We start from the raw sequence: 15,031 nt of genomic DNA on the forward strand, positions 1-15,031 counted from the left end.
TGATATTGTACTATGTTTAAACTATACTTGCCTACCTAACCGCATCTGCAGCCTGTTCACCCAAGAATCCCTTGACGTCATGCAGGCATGTACGCTGCCCACAGGTCCCACCAATCTTTACTGGCAACACCTGCGGGCGCACCCCCTGCCTGCCATGAATGCCTCCTGGTGGTGAACTTGGGAGCTGACTCACAATATATAACATCTTCACTCTTAAACCCAATGAAGCAGCCAATCTTTCATTGATATCATTTTAATAACTCCTTCAGAAAATATAATTATCAAACAAAAGAGATTGTATTCAGAGTACATTTGCCATGATTTATCAATGACACTATTTGTAAATGAAGAAATGTACATGCCTGAGAGCTTTTCAGGTTCCTTTTTCAAAAAGATATGTTAGTTGTTTTAATTTATTTTGTTTGTTTTTTGCTAATGTATTGTTTGGAAATAATAATTTGCCAATGTGTAAACTTAACACTCACAAAAAGTACCTTTAAACAACCCCCAAGGGATTATTCATTCTGAGGAGGTAGGAGCGTCAATGTCAACTTACTCTAACTAGATTAAGGTTTGAATCCTGGATTATTTATTTCAATATCAAGAACACAGTAGTTAACATCAGATGATTGTTTTCATGGGGCTTAGTCTATGTATTTAATGTCTATGTATTTAACTGAAAATCAACTGGCTTATTTAAAATTAAGGAACAACTGTACATTTGAAGAACTAATCACAAACTGTAGTTTCAGATAAATGGCAACAGCAAAGCCTTTAATACATATTAAGGGAAATCACTGATTTATTGTCCAATGCAACAAGCTTTTTTTTCAAGTATTACTAAACATGTACAAAGTACATTTTGTCCCACAAATGGAGTGTGTTGTAAACCACCACTAACAGCCACCGTCCTAGAACATTTGGAGACAGAATTGGCAACACCAGAGTTTTATAAAATTGCAACTTATGATGCATGCCAATGATCCATATCCGTGTACTTAATGTTGAACACTTGTTAATCCTAATTTTCATGGGTCTCAGCATTTTGGGAGCCACTGTTAAAAATCCAGTGTACCAATGTTAGCATTAACAACGTGAAACATATTTAAACAATCAACTTTTCTACTACAGTATTACCCAAAACAAAAGTAACAAAAATCACCACAATGTTTACAATGACTTTTGGCACCCAGAATGGAATGTTCTTTTCTAGATTTGCGATATCATCGTGCTATCGTCTTCTAGACTGTTTTGTAAACCCAAATGGCCACTTTGGTCAGTAATGATTAAATATTAGTACCGGTATGCATAGTTCTGAATTAGACTGTAATTAGATCATTGGACACTGAATACCGTATGCCTTTGCAAACATGTGTTTTACTTCCGGTCACGTATAGGTTAATTGTTTTGTTTGATTACCAAGAGTAATGAACCCATAATGTAAAAATGCACAGCCTGTTACATTGCTTTGTTGTTTTTTTTTTTTACTACATTCCTAAAAGGTTTGCATTGGTTCATAATTGGCATCTTCCAGGGGTTCTGTCTCACACACTGTCATGGACACTCCACTCTCTGTAGAAGTAGCAGACCCAGTTCTGTGGCTCTTCATTTCCTCAGAGCATTGCATCTTCTCCAGTCCAAAGTTTTCATTCAGTTTTAAGATTGATCCTTGCATTAGCTTCTGTCCCAAGGCAGAGTTGTGTTCCATAATTTTACCACTGGGTGGTTTGTCTTCAGCTGACAGCATTGCATCAACTGAGCTGTTCTGCAAAAGTCTTGCTCTTCGATGCTCAGAACTGGGCCCACTACCAGGCTGTTTTGATGATGATAGTTTATTGCATTCGGCAGCATGCACCAATATTGCATGAGCTGCTTCCAGTTCTTTAAGCTTCACGTCTTTCTGCTCCAAGGCTGCTTCCAGGCGATTTATTGATGCCTGCTGTTGTGACACCTGGCTAGACAGCTCAAGGATGAGGCAAAGTCGATTTTTTTCTCCAGAACTGAATTCAGACTCCACATGGCATGACCTCTCCTTGCCTGGAAAGGAAACCGTTTCAGAATCAAGTCATACAATTTTAAAATAGCAATGACACTATTTATACTGCTGGGGCCAGTTTCACAGAAAAAAAAAAAAAAAAAGTGTCTAGCCCTTAAAGGCTACTACCTAAAAAGCTATCTTCTTTCTAACTGTTTCACAATACAGCATTACAAGACAGAGCATTTCAAGACAGAACAATTTTGCAAAAAACTTGTATTCATAATTATATCTATTCTTTTGGTGTATTTGAATCTATATTATAAAAATGCTAACAAAGTGCTTTGTTAACTGACCCCCAGAGTCATTATTATTCATGTATTTGAGCATTTGTTATCATTATTATTATTATTATTATTATTATTATTATTATTATTATTTATTATTTTATTATTTATTATTATTATTATTATTTAGTAGTCATAGTAGTGGAAATAAGCACTAAAGATTAGTGTATTTTTTAAACTGAAAAAAAATAAATAAATCTAACAAATGTAATGGTGTATTTTGTAACTAGATCAATTTTATAACACCTCTTAATTTATAACCGGTGAATTAAATAGCATAGTTACATGCTATTGAAAACTACTGTGCCTTCAAAAAAGAAACTGTCCTCAGCAAAAAAAGACTAAAAGCAAGTACTGTCATCAACACTAAATTAAGAATGAAAGAGAGCACCTTAATCCATTCAGGATATACGGTACAATCAGCCTGAAAGGATCTCCTTGTTTTGGTTGGATCAGATATATCAATTAGCTATCTGGCAATTTAACAACGATTTAACCTTGCACAGAACAAATGTATATATGGAGTAACGTGTGTAACAGATGTATCAGTCCCCATGGAACAGAGCTGACAATATTTACCAATTTACGCAAACACACAGAATTCCATAGAGACTGATTTTACAGAGGGAAAGGTGTTTTTGCTTATTTTAGATTATTCTTTATAATAGCCATGTGTGCTATGTTGTTAACCCCACCAAATGTTGTTTGTACAAGTTTCTTGTTTTAAGAAAAATAACACTATTGAAAAATGCTTGTTATATAAAATAATTTAAAAAAAACTAAATTGGGACACTTTCAGTTGGTGGGGGGAGGAAAGAAACCTTGTGAACTATAACTTCCTGTGTGCATTGCACTTAGGCAAAAACAAAAACTTACAGAAATATACTTTAAAAAAAAATACTTTAAAGCAGTTAACGTTCTGGTTTACTGTTCAGATGACAACAATGTTTTAATCTGCCTATCAGTGCGTCTGTACCAGCTTTTCTGTGACCTGCTGTACTGTACGTAGCAGGTGGGACAAAGTCTGTGCTGCATTGTTTTGATTTAGGTTGCTAAAAGCTAGTTTTCAACATTAGACGTAAAATAACAAAAATGGACGACAAAGCAAAACAAGCAAAGTATATTTCAGCTGAGCGTCGTGTCAAGACATTTCCCAAAGAAACTGTACATACATAATTGTTTTTCCCATCTTGTAATGTGACTATAACTGCAGAATCAGTCATTAAACAAAAAGCTACTACAGAGGCTGCTGAACAGAACGTAAAACAAACAGAACAAACTGGAAAGTCAGCTCAGACAAAAAAGTATTCCTGTATTGGTTGTAGCCAAGTTAAATCAGCACTACAGGTACAATCAAGCACAGCTACCTCAGTTCAAACAAACAATCTGCTGTTTACTTTTTAAATGCAGTTAGAATTTTAGACCCGAATAGGCACGTTTTCTTTGTTTTGACTTGGTAAATAAATTCCTGGATGGGGCAAATAACATGACAACGAATGTGCTGCATATATGGACAATGCCAAACACCTTTGGATAACTGAGTTTTGGGACTGTTTCTAATTGATGTCCCAATCTGTATAACTTGGCAAAGCTTTGCCTTACACTTCCAACCAAAATATTAGGTGTATTTAATGTTTAAATAGGTCCGCAAAATGTCTGTGAAATCCTAATTATAACCCTAATCCTAATGGATGACTTGACCATGGGCATATGATTGAATCCACCTCTTTTGCTTTTTAGTAACAGGCTCGTCAACAACACCAGTCATCATGACACTTCGCCAGTAAAACCAGACATACAGGCACACACACCAAGAAAAACACATGACGCATAATGCATCATGTGACTGCAGGTTAACGTGATTGGATAGCTGCATAGATGCAATGCAAACAACACGTCCTAAACCAATATGGTGTTGCACCGCGAGACAGTACAGCAGCCACATATACGAAACTTCCCAACGAGAAAATAAAAATGTCACTTTTTATGCCTGAGTTTTCAACATTACTCTAAAAATCGGGACAAATGGCGTACAGACAGTACATCGATTGGGACGCAGGACAAAGCCCCCAATATCTGGACAATCCTGATTTTATCAGGACGTCTGGTCACCCTACCTACAAATGTCATAAAAGGTCCCCAGGTCACAGGGGATTACGACCTTATGGTCTGACAAACAGAAAAACAAAGGCAATAATAAATTAAGCAACACTGACCTCTGGTGGAGTGTCTCTCTTCTATACTTTGAATCTTCTCTTTCATTTCTATAGCCACAAGCGCAGCCTCTTGTTTTGCTTGGACCAATTCGGTTTGGAGCTTTTTCACTTTTCTTTTATTTCTCTGTTTCTGTAAACACGGATACAAATAATTACTTTACAGACTGTACAGATGTCGTAACCCAGACAAGCAAGTGTTTAGTTCAGCTAGCTTATCCCAGTATTTATAGTCAGACTTGGACAGAAGTCTTTAGACAGACAGAATTTCACACAAAGTTTACAGTCATCATAAAAGCAGCATACTTTTAGTGCAAGTGACCAAAATATCTGCTTTTGTGTGTTAATAGACAGCAGTTGCTTGTTTATAGTGCCCACCAGGTTTAAATTACCCCTATTTCTAAATGATAGTGTTCCCCAAATTAATCCAGCTTGTATTGCATGACATTGCCCATATACATGAGTGATCTGTGTTAACTTACAATAGTGATCTCTACATAAATATTGGATCCCTGACCAGTGTCTATATCTATACAGCTCAATTAAGCCTTAATGGAAGCTGCCAGCGTTCAATTTTTATTTTTTTAATTTGTAATTAATTGCTGTATATCAGCTGAAATTATATCATATACTTAAATATCTATATAGTAGTATTATATTAAATAGATAATATATATATTAGATAAAATATTACTATTATATGAAAACATTTAGTGTGTTAGGGCTTGTGGCAGGCTGGTGAGTGGATAGAGGCCCAGAGAAAGTCTGGAGTTCAAAAAAATAACTATTTTATTATAAACACAAAAATGAAAGGGCACAAGGGCCAAAACAAAGCAATTTAAACACAAAATAAACAAAATAAAGCAAATACACTCACAAAAATAAAGGTTTCCAGGCTGGGCAATACCCTCACTGGAACCAAAACACCAAAACACCAAAACACCAAAACACCAAAACACCAAAACACCAAAACACCAAAACACCAAAACACCAAAACACCAAAACACCAAAACACCAAAACACCAAAACACCAAAACACCAACCTGCTTCCTCAGCTCCCCCCTCCCAAATGAAAAGCAGAGGCCTCCTTTTATGTCAGGTGGCTGGGCGCTGATTGATCGTTAATTAAACTAATCATCTAATCAACCCCAGCCACCTGAACACAATGAACCAAGGCAGGTAGGGGAATTTAACCCCATCCCTGCCAATTTCTAAAGAGCAGAGCTGTGCTCTGCCACAGGGCTCTTGATATTTTTCAAATTTGCTACTTTTTAACATACAGTATTTAATGAAAAACATGAATATGTTACACTCAGAGTCAGAATTCGGTCAGTTACCGACAAAAATAACCATTTTATGATTTGAGCATTTAAAAATGATCAAAGAACGAAATCAAAGGTTATTTCGGTCTTTGAGATAGTTATTTTGCTCAAACTGTGAAATGGAATAGAATGAAACAGAAAAGAACAGACAGCTTCTTCGGTCTTTAAGTAAAGCGATATAATCAAATTGCGAAATGCACAGTTCCCAATCAGATGCTGCTCAGTCTGCGAATAGCAATTAATTGCAGGTTGTTAAAATGGGCATCAAGTGAAATACAAAGGTTTTAATAAAATAAAAATAAAAAAAATTGAAGGAACATGAAATCAGTAAACTATATTTATAAGATACACATCATTGTAAGCAATTTAGGAGGATAGTGACCTCAATCATTAAACTTCAAGCCAGTTTGAAATAAAATTTGCAATGTTCTCGCCTTGTTATTTAGAAAACAGTTGTATTCACAATAAATCAACAGCCCTGCTACAATCCTTAATCAAAATCAATCTGAATATTTACTAAAATAGCCATGCTCCTTCTGGCTGGACACTGGATAAACTACTGAAAAAACAGCATCCAGTGCTTATATATTTTACATATTAATCTTGAGTTAATCTTAAAATATTTTAAAAATACTTACCAGAATAGTAATGTGTTCTTGGGATTCTTTAACTTCTGCTTCTAACCGTTGAACGTGCTAGAACAAGAAGAAAAACAACACAAAGTAAGACAAGTTTAAACATTTGTGTCTGTAACAAATTACAGCTATCAATATAATCCACAGCATGCACAAATATCCTCCATATAACCCCATAGTCCGATAATCTCAAAAAGAATGCCAAGCCAGTTTCACCTCAATTGGATAAGCAATTGTGAAGATATGTAAAAATGTCATATGACATACAGACAGGACTTGTAACTGACATACAAACAAACTGAGGAACGCACAGGTATGCTATGTACTATATCATTGTCACTAACACAAGTTCATGTTGAGTGCATGGCTGTACAAGTCACACACACACACACACACACACACACACACACACACACACACACACACACACACACACACACACAGTGAATCTGTTCTGAGCTGGTTACAGTAAACTGTTTCCTGAATCATGTCTAGCAGGAAATCATCAGGCAGATGATTGTTTGAATTGCTGGTCCTTGATTATATTAGTAACCAATTGATTTTTTCCAGCCAGCCAAGTAGTACACTAGAATAATTAATGTAAAAAAAAATCTAAACATATTGTAACAAAAACTTATATCAGTGCTTGTCTGAGGTGAAACTAGAGACACATGTAAAAACATATGGGACCAGATACCAGTGTCTGGGTACCCTTTTGGGTATAAGATTATTAATAAAAATAACACTTTCACAGCCTCTTTGTGTAAGAAAACCATCAGAAAAGGAAGTCCTGAAGAATTTGGTTACTTTTACAACGGGTCCTTAAACACAGTAACCATGTTTCCATAAAAACCCTCACTCCAAGACACTCTACTGTAATTAAATTTGTAAAGCTTCAGCGCCCTCTAGTGTCCACTTCACTCACCTGCTTCTCTTCATTATAGGAAATTACTTTCACTCACTCTGATGTGAGGTTTATAAGATTTAATTTACCCTCCATCACTCTCCTTGCTGTTTTACCTTGTCGATGTCATTGACACTGCCTTCAAACACATCCATGGATGATCTTTTGTTTTTCAGAATTTCTAATTGTTCCTCCAGCCCTGTCTTTTGGGCAGAAATCTCCATATTGGTCACGTTAGCTTCTGCTAACTAACAAAAAACACAAACACACATAATTAAAACATTCAATAAAATGATTGTCATGAAAATGTGTTATTTGTAATAATTTCCTTATATGGTATTCATTTAAAACTTCTAACATAACATTGCATAGTTCTGTACCAGCTGCTTTGACCCCATTTAACCTACCATCTCCTACCACAAACCAGCATAGAACTTAACCACCTTGACTCCCCTCCGATTGCCGCTCTTGCTCTCTTTTCCTTCTCTCCTCTCTCCATTACTAATGTCTCCAGCCTACTGTTCAAATCAACTACTGCCAAGTGCCCCCTGGAGCCCTGTCCAACAAATCTCGTCCGCCTCTGTGCTTCTGACCTTGCTCCTTCCATTATGCACAATCTCAACCTGTCCCTGGTCTCAGGCCTGGTTCCTGCTGCCCTCAAGACTGCCTGAGTAACGCCAGTGCTCAAAAAACCCTCCCTTGACCCGGCTGTCTTATCTAACTTTCGTTGTCCCTCTATCATGGTCAGGCTCTCAGCTTGCACACAAGACATCAAGGCTCAACACTAACAAATCTGAACTTCATCTAGCAAGATTGAAAACTCAACTCAAAAATCTCAATATTGCCTCCTGGAACTTAGGAAACCTCTCCTTTGATGCCCAAATCTCCTCTGTAATCAAATCCTCCTTCTACCACCTCCGAAAGATCCATCCCTACCTTTCCCTCCCGGATGCAAGATACTCTGTCATGCATCATATATCATATATTAATCTCCTCTCAACTCGACTACTGCAACTCTTTCTGTGGTGGTGCTCCACACAGGTCCAAAGTATCTCTCCAACCTGCAGACCCGCTATGTTCCTGCACACAAGCTGAGGTCCTCTGGCTCTAGCTTGCCTGTTATACCCAAGCAAAAGAGCACCACACCCGGAAAGCGCACTTTTAGCTTCATGGCCCCGACTCTCTGGAACTTTAGATGTCCTTCCCTGCTCTACTTCCAGGATGAAATTAGTGCAAACCTGGTTAGTATTATGTAGCCATAATAATATTGAATAATATTAAAAGTAAGTTTCAAGTTGCTACTACATTACTTATGCACCATATAATAAAGTAATGTACAATGTTGCATGATTAACTATATAGAACCATTAGACTCATAAAATACTGTACAATATAAAATATCTACATCAACGAATAAGAGTCATCAACCTTAATCTTATGATTTTATTAAATTCTGCACAAACAGGGATTAAAGAAAAAAAAATGCAAGGCTCAATGCCCAAACTGAGACGAAATCTGATTGTGGGAATCCTGTGATCCAGGTGGACTGATAAATAAATTTGCGCTACTTTTACGTCTTTTTTTTTTTTTTGTAATAGAAGACAATAATGTGTGAAACAGTTACCACTGAGTAAGAATTAACATCAGGTCATTTGCACCACTGTGCTTCTTAATAAATTGAAAACTTTTTTTTTTTTCCTCAGGCAGTAAAGTACAGTACATACCAACATTGGAGGATGATAACAATCCAATATTAATGGTCAAGGTTCTGCAAAATGGCAGCGCACCTAGGATTGCACACAAGCACTATTCCAGTACTCCATGCAACTGTAGACAGCCAACTTGAATGAAGTATTGTAGAATACATTATTTAAAAAAAAAGTGTGGTACTATACTGAGCAGACCCTTTTATTATGAAAGAAATGACAAATTAGATAAAACTACAATGTCTATTTGTACAATGTAATTATTAAAAGTTGGAATGTTCCATAATGGAATGCTTCTAAGACCTATTAAGTGACCTAGAAATTGATGTCACATCCAAGTTCAAGCATCTGCTAACCATCATTTTAGTAGAATATGCAAAGTTACCTGATGTTCCAGCCTTTTTCCACAGTCTTCAGTTTCTTTTAACTGCTGTTTTAGTTCTTCTAGTGCTGTGATGTAAGCTGCTTGTGTGTTCTCAATACACTCTCTCTAAAAATTCAAAACTGTTTTAGTGCCCTAAAAAAATATTTATGCAAAATAAAGTAAATGAAGAAAAAAAATAAACCCAGCAGATTGATTATGGTTAATGCGTACAATATTTAGGCCTCAGCATTTGCTTGAAAGACCAATGGATGTAATTTAGAACTACTGCAGGAATCACAGATTACTTTTCTAATTAAAAATTAAACAATTATCATGACCAGTTTACCTGTGCCAGACTAGTACAGTACAATATTTATTGTAATACCAGCCTTAGCAGAAACCCGTTTTCTAGGGGTTAAAATAAAGAAATAACCCAGCTAGTTGCATTTTGCACTGGTAGTAAAAACAGCAGATAACATATGGAGTAACAATGCATTCATGGAAAATCTTGCTATCAAAATTGTGTGTCTATTTAGGGACCCTAAAGACCCTGTAGCCCTTTTAACTAATCTTGTTCACTAAACTAATCATCTTTAGTTTAGTGAACAAGATCAGTTAAAAGGGCTACAAATGAGCAATACATTCTCCATCCATAGAAGGCTAAAGCCTACAAAACATTACTAGAAAAATAGATCATTAAAAAAGGCTTTCCTCACCATATCTTTATTACTTCTAGGGGTTTGCGATACAATGTTGGACACAATGCTGTAAGAAAAAAAGTTAAATTTCATGGCAGTATTGGCAGAACTTTCTTTGTTTTCCCTGTCTATGCTGTGGCAGAGGGGGAATCTTAAACCCCAATTAAAACAAGACCAACTGCTGCACAGAGATCAATAAACACACTGCTCTACAAATTCAAGTTTTCTTACAAATATATTCCCAAGGAATGTGAAAAAAGTAGACCCACTAAAAGGCAGCTGCTACTGTTGCTTACAGTGTTCTGTGTAATACAAAACTATTATCATCAGTGGAACATGAGCAAATTGACATTTTAAAATATGTAATTGAAAGTAATCAGACATTTTCTGCCAGTCTGAGGCGAAGCAAGATGTCATTTAATTAAAAACAAGAAGAAAAAAAAAAGTAAATGGATATGTCAAGAAACTAATTTAAGATTATCATAACATTATATATTAATAGTGGAATGGTCTGTTATACTATGAAATATAGGACGTGTGTGTGTGTGTGTGTGTGTGTGTGTGTGTGTGTGTGTGTGTGTGTGTGTGTGTGTGTGTGTGTGCTGTGTTTGCATAGAAAATACATAATCTTCCATTAAAGTATGCATTTCATTTTGAGAATATATAGATATACCAACAGCATAATCACAATACTACCAGAAGTCTAGTTTTTATTTTATACATCTATAATAAAACTGTATTGTATTTGTAATTGTAATTGAAATAAAACTGTATTTTCGCTTTTGATATTTTAATCATTCTAATTTAGCACAAAACCACTGTTACTTAGCGAGGTCGCTTAACAAACTTACTGTAATTAGGCCACCCATTGATATTATTTTATACATGTTTAAACCCGTACTATTAGTGCTACACTGCCACTCGATCATACACTTAGTAAATAAACTACTTTTGATATGGCTGATATCTGGTACATAACTAATCTTTTTATTTCTACTGAAATGTGTCATAGTTTGAGAATCGTATTTTCCGAAGCGCTAAACCTACCTCCCTCTGCTGAGAGATGCAGCATTTGCCACATTCTTAAATTCTGGTCGAACTCTAATACTGGCTCCATTCCCCATGTTCTTAAAATAAATACATAAAAGACTGATAAGCAGACTAACACAGAAACGCTGTATTGTTTTAACTTTCTGGGAATTGTTTCAGCGTTGCAGCTCAAAGAAGTTCCTGCAGTAATACGTGCAGAAAAGTTGATACATCTAGCGGTCTCTTAGCAACCAAGTAACACAACTGCAGTAGGGGAAGCACTTAAAACAACAACACACCATTTTTTTTTTTTTTTTTTATTTTGTTCAAGAAATTCGACAAATTAACAGTATTACACTCGGAAAAAAATATGATCAACTTGCAAATTGTTATATTATATTCTAGAATTTTGGCATGGGCACGCTCCCTTAATTACCCTGCACGATTAATGACAAGTACCCTACTCATGTTGTTCATAATTGTCTCCTCTTTAAAAAAAAAAAAAAAAAAAAAAAAAAAAAAAAAATTAAATGAGCAAGTCATCTGGCAAGTATAACAGTACCCCAAAATGTGTTTTTTTTTTTTTTTTTTTTTTTTTTTTTTAGGATAAGGAGTTTGTTGCATGATACGTCACTCAAACTCATATATCACGAAATATCTTGGTATTAATGACACTATCTCCCTCGTTAGAAATATGCCAACACATTTAATACAGACAGACAATATAAAACCACATCCTGATCATTTTAATGTGCTATCTAAAATTTGTGGGTTTGTTGATAGGCACACCCTCAACACAATCCGTTGTGGAGGTATGCTTGGGAGGTATGCGGGGGGGGGTGGAATTTGGACAAGTGTCCTTGGCAAGTTTTCTGGAATGGACAAGTGTCCTTGGCAAGTTTCATCAGAATTGATCAACAAACTAGATAAATAAAACATATAAGTGTGATGACCAGACAAGCAGTGAGACAGAGAATTAATATATCTGCAAATCTGAACATTATAGCAGCCTTGAAGGGGGCCCTATATTTAGGAGTGATGATGATAAATCATGCTAGGTTTGAGGCCAGGGATAAAACGAATGCGTAACTAAAATTGCTTGCAAATAAATAAATCCATATATCGAACTGTCCTCCCTCAATCTACGAGATAGAACCTCAAACCAGCTAAAAACCCCTTAGAGGCTTTTTCTTTCAGTCAGCTACAGTATGCTGAATCTACACTGAGTGTACAAAACATTAGGAACACCTTCTTAATATTGAGTTGCAACCCTTTTGCCCTTAGAACAGCCTCAGTTTGTCGGGGCATGGACTCTACAAGGTGTCAAAAGTGTTACACAGGGATGCTGGCCCATGTTGACTCCAATGCTCCCCACAGTGTTGTCAAGTTAGCTGGTAGTGGATCTCTCCTCCAAATAGCTTGTTCCATCTCATCCCACAGATGCTCAATTGGATTGAGATCTGGTGACTGGGCAGGCCACTGCAGTAAGCTGAATTCACTGTCATGTTCGTGGAACAATTCCTGGACAATTCTAGCCTAGCATTATCCTGCTGAAAAAATCAATTAGCAGATGGATACACTGCTGCCATGAAGGGATGCACCTGATTGGCAATGATGTTCAGATATCCTGTGGCATTCAAACGTTGCTAGCCTTTTATCAGGGGGCCCAATGTTTGCCATGGAAAAACATCACCACCCCATCACACCACCACCACCAGCCTGCAATGTTGACAAGCTGCATGATGGATGCATGTATTCATGTGGTTTTCTCCATACCCTAGTCCTCCCATCAGCATGAAACAACAGGAACCAGGATTCATCAGACCAGGCAATGTTTTTCCAATCCTCCAGTGTCCAGTGTTTTTGCTCCTTAGCCCATTGCAACCACAGTTTCGGTGTTTTGCTGAAAGAAGTGGAACTCTGTTAGATCATCGGCTGCCATACCTCATTCTTGTCAAGGTATGACGAGTTATGCATTCTTTTATGGGTCTTTCAGCACCAATGTTGTACTAGGCTGTCAGTTGACTAAACATAGCCCTTCTGTTGCTCAGCACAATGCGTGTCAGCTTCCATTGGCTACTTTCATGAATGAGCCATTTTTGACCACTGGCCTGCCGTTGGCTGGATGTCCTTTGGGTGGTGGACCATCCTTGATACACATGGGAAACTGTTGAGTGTGAAAAACCCAGCAGCGTTGCAGTTCTTGACACACTCAAACCGGTGCGCCTGGCACCTACTGCCATAACCCATTCAAAGGCACTTAAATCTTTTGGCTTGCCCATTTACCCTCTGAATGGCACACATACACAATCCATGTCTCAATTGTGTCAAGGTTTAAAAATCCTTCTTTAACCTGTCTCCCCTTCATCCACACTGATTGAAGTGGATTTAACAGGTTACATCAATAAGGGATCATAGCTTTCACCTGGATTCACCTCGTCAGTCTATTTCATGGAAAGAGCAGGTGTTCCTAATGTTTTGTACACTCAGTGTATATGTGCTGTAGCTTGCCCTCTGAGGAATTTCACTGACATTTGACCTTCTGGTATGCATCTGTAGAACTTGTGCAATTCGTCTGTAGTTACTTTTATTATGTGATGGTCTGGAAAATTCAGTAGCTAGCCCTGTCTCACAAAATAGGAAAATAAAAAAGCTTTTTTCTTGCAAACAGTATTTCATTTTCTTTACCAGCAACTGATTATCATCACCAGAGGGATTTTCTCAATACGATTTGAAATGGAACTTTTAGTAATATCTAGCCCTGCAGTTAACAAATGTGCTGATTTGTAAGCCTTATCTACAACAGTCAAGTGTCTTTGAAAAATGCTTCTAGGAGTTAATCCCTTAATTTGTTGTGCCAATCTCAATCCCCTAGGACTAGAAAGCAAATATTTAACCATACATATGCCAGGTTAAAAGTTTTGTTTTCCAATTAATGAAAAGCTGGTGTGTCTGCTTTTGCTAAAAATCACATTTTCATGCAAAAGTATGGCATAGCAAGTATGTGAAATTCAAGAGATGCTGGGATATTCTAATATGGGAATGCCAGCATGAACAAACTTAAGTTAATATAAACAGTACATTCATCAGACAACATGTAACTGTTCAAAAGACAGTGTACATATAAGCATATTTCACAATGTGCTACACACAGTTATGAAGAAATAGAACCAGGTTTACATACATCTTGTTAATAATATTACCTACCAGTATGTAAAAACATCCAGCCAAAATGCTAGTATTACATACTATGTAATACAGGTAAGGAAACAGAACCAGTCTTGGGTGTTTTTCGAGGATGTTTTAATGTACTATTGTACAGTGAATGTACAATGTACAAAATGGGACAGCTGTAAACTTATTTATTTATTTTAAATATTATTTTGCATATGTCATTTGAAATTGTCCAATAGTTGGCTTGGAACAATATGTGAGTAGGTTCCTTTATGCATTCAAGGTGTTGCTTAACTATTCTCTCCTTCCAGTGAAATTGAATTAAAATAAAATAAAATAAAATAAAACATATGAGCAATTTTAGTAGGGATTGTGTTAAGTTATAAATCTGGTCAAATACCATAGGCATAGCATTGGTACATGTAATACATTTTGCAAAGAGGACATCATGGAAGCTTCAGTTCAAAGAAAATTGGAGCTCATTTACTTTGTATCCAGCCAACTATGTTGCCAACCATTAATAACAATGGTCCTTCCAATATATTGTTTGTAACAATTTAGCAATGCTATATGTTGAAGTGCTAAGCAGGGACATAAATGTTCCCTTGGCTATTATTGTAATTCTTCTTGATTCATACTTCAACTATGTATACATTTTCCAAAG

At 36.5% G+C, this 15,031-nt stretch overlaps 1 protein-coding gene across 1 annotated transcript; it reads right to left on the bottom strand.

Annotated features, from left to right (window-relative positions):
* Nucleotides 1-433: 433 nt before the first annotated feature.
* Nucleotides 434-11,391, bottom strand: LOC121328417 (coiled-coil domain-containing protein 192-like). The gene is made up of 7 exons (XM_041273064.1): nucleotides 11,212-11,391; nucleotides 10,183-10,231; nucleotides 9,488-9,592; nucleotides 7,513-7,644; nucleotides 6,496-6,552; nucleotides 4,539-4,668; nucleotides 434-2,037 (listed from the first exon to the last, which is right to left on the bottom strand). The coding sequence occupies exons 1-7, from the start codon at nucleotides 11,286-11,288 to the stop codon at nucleotides 1,496-1,498; spliced, it is 1,092 nt and encodes a 363-aa protein (XP_041128998.1). The 5' UTR covers nucleotides 11,289-11,391; the 3' UTR covers nucleotides 434-1,495.
* Between the last annotated feature and the right edge of the window lie 3,640 nt (nucleotides 11,392-15,031).

This window comes from Polyodon spathula, chromosome 2 (assembly GCF_017654505.1).
Source record: "Polyodon spathula isolate WHYD16114869_AA chromosome 2, ASM1765450v1, whole genome shotgun sequence".
NCBI lineage: Eukaryota > Metazoa > Chordata > Actinopteri > Acipenseriformes > Polyodontidae > Polyodon > Polyodon spathula.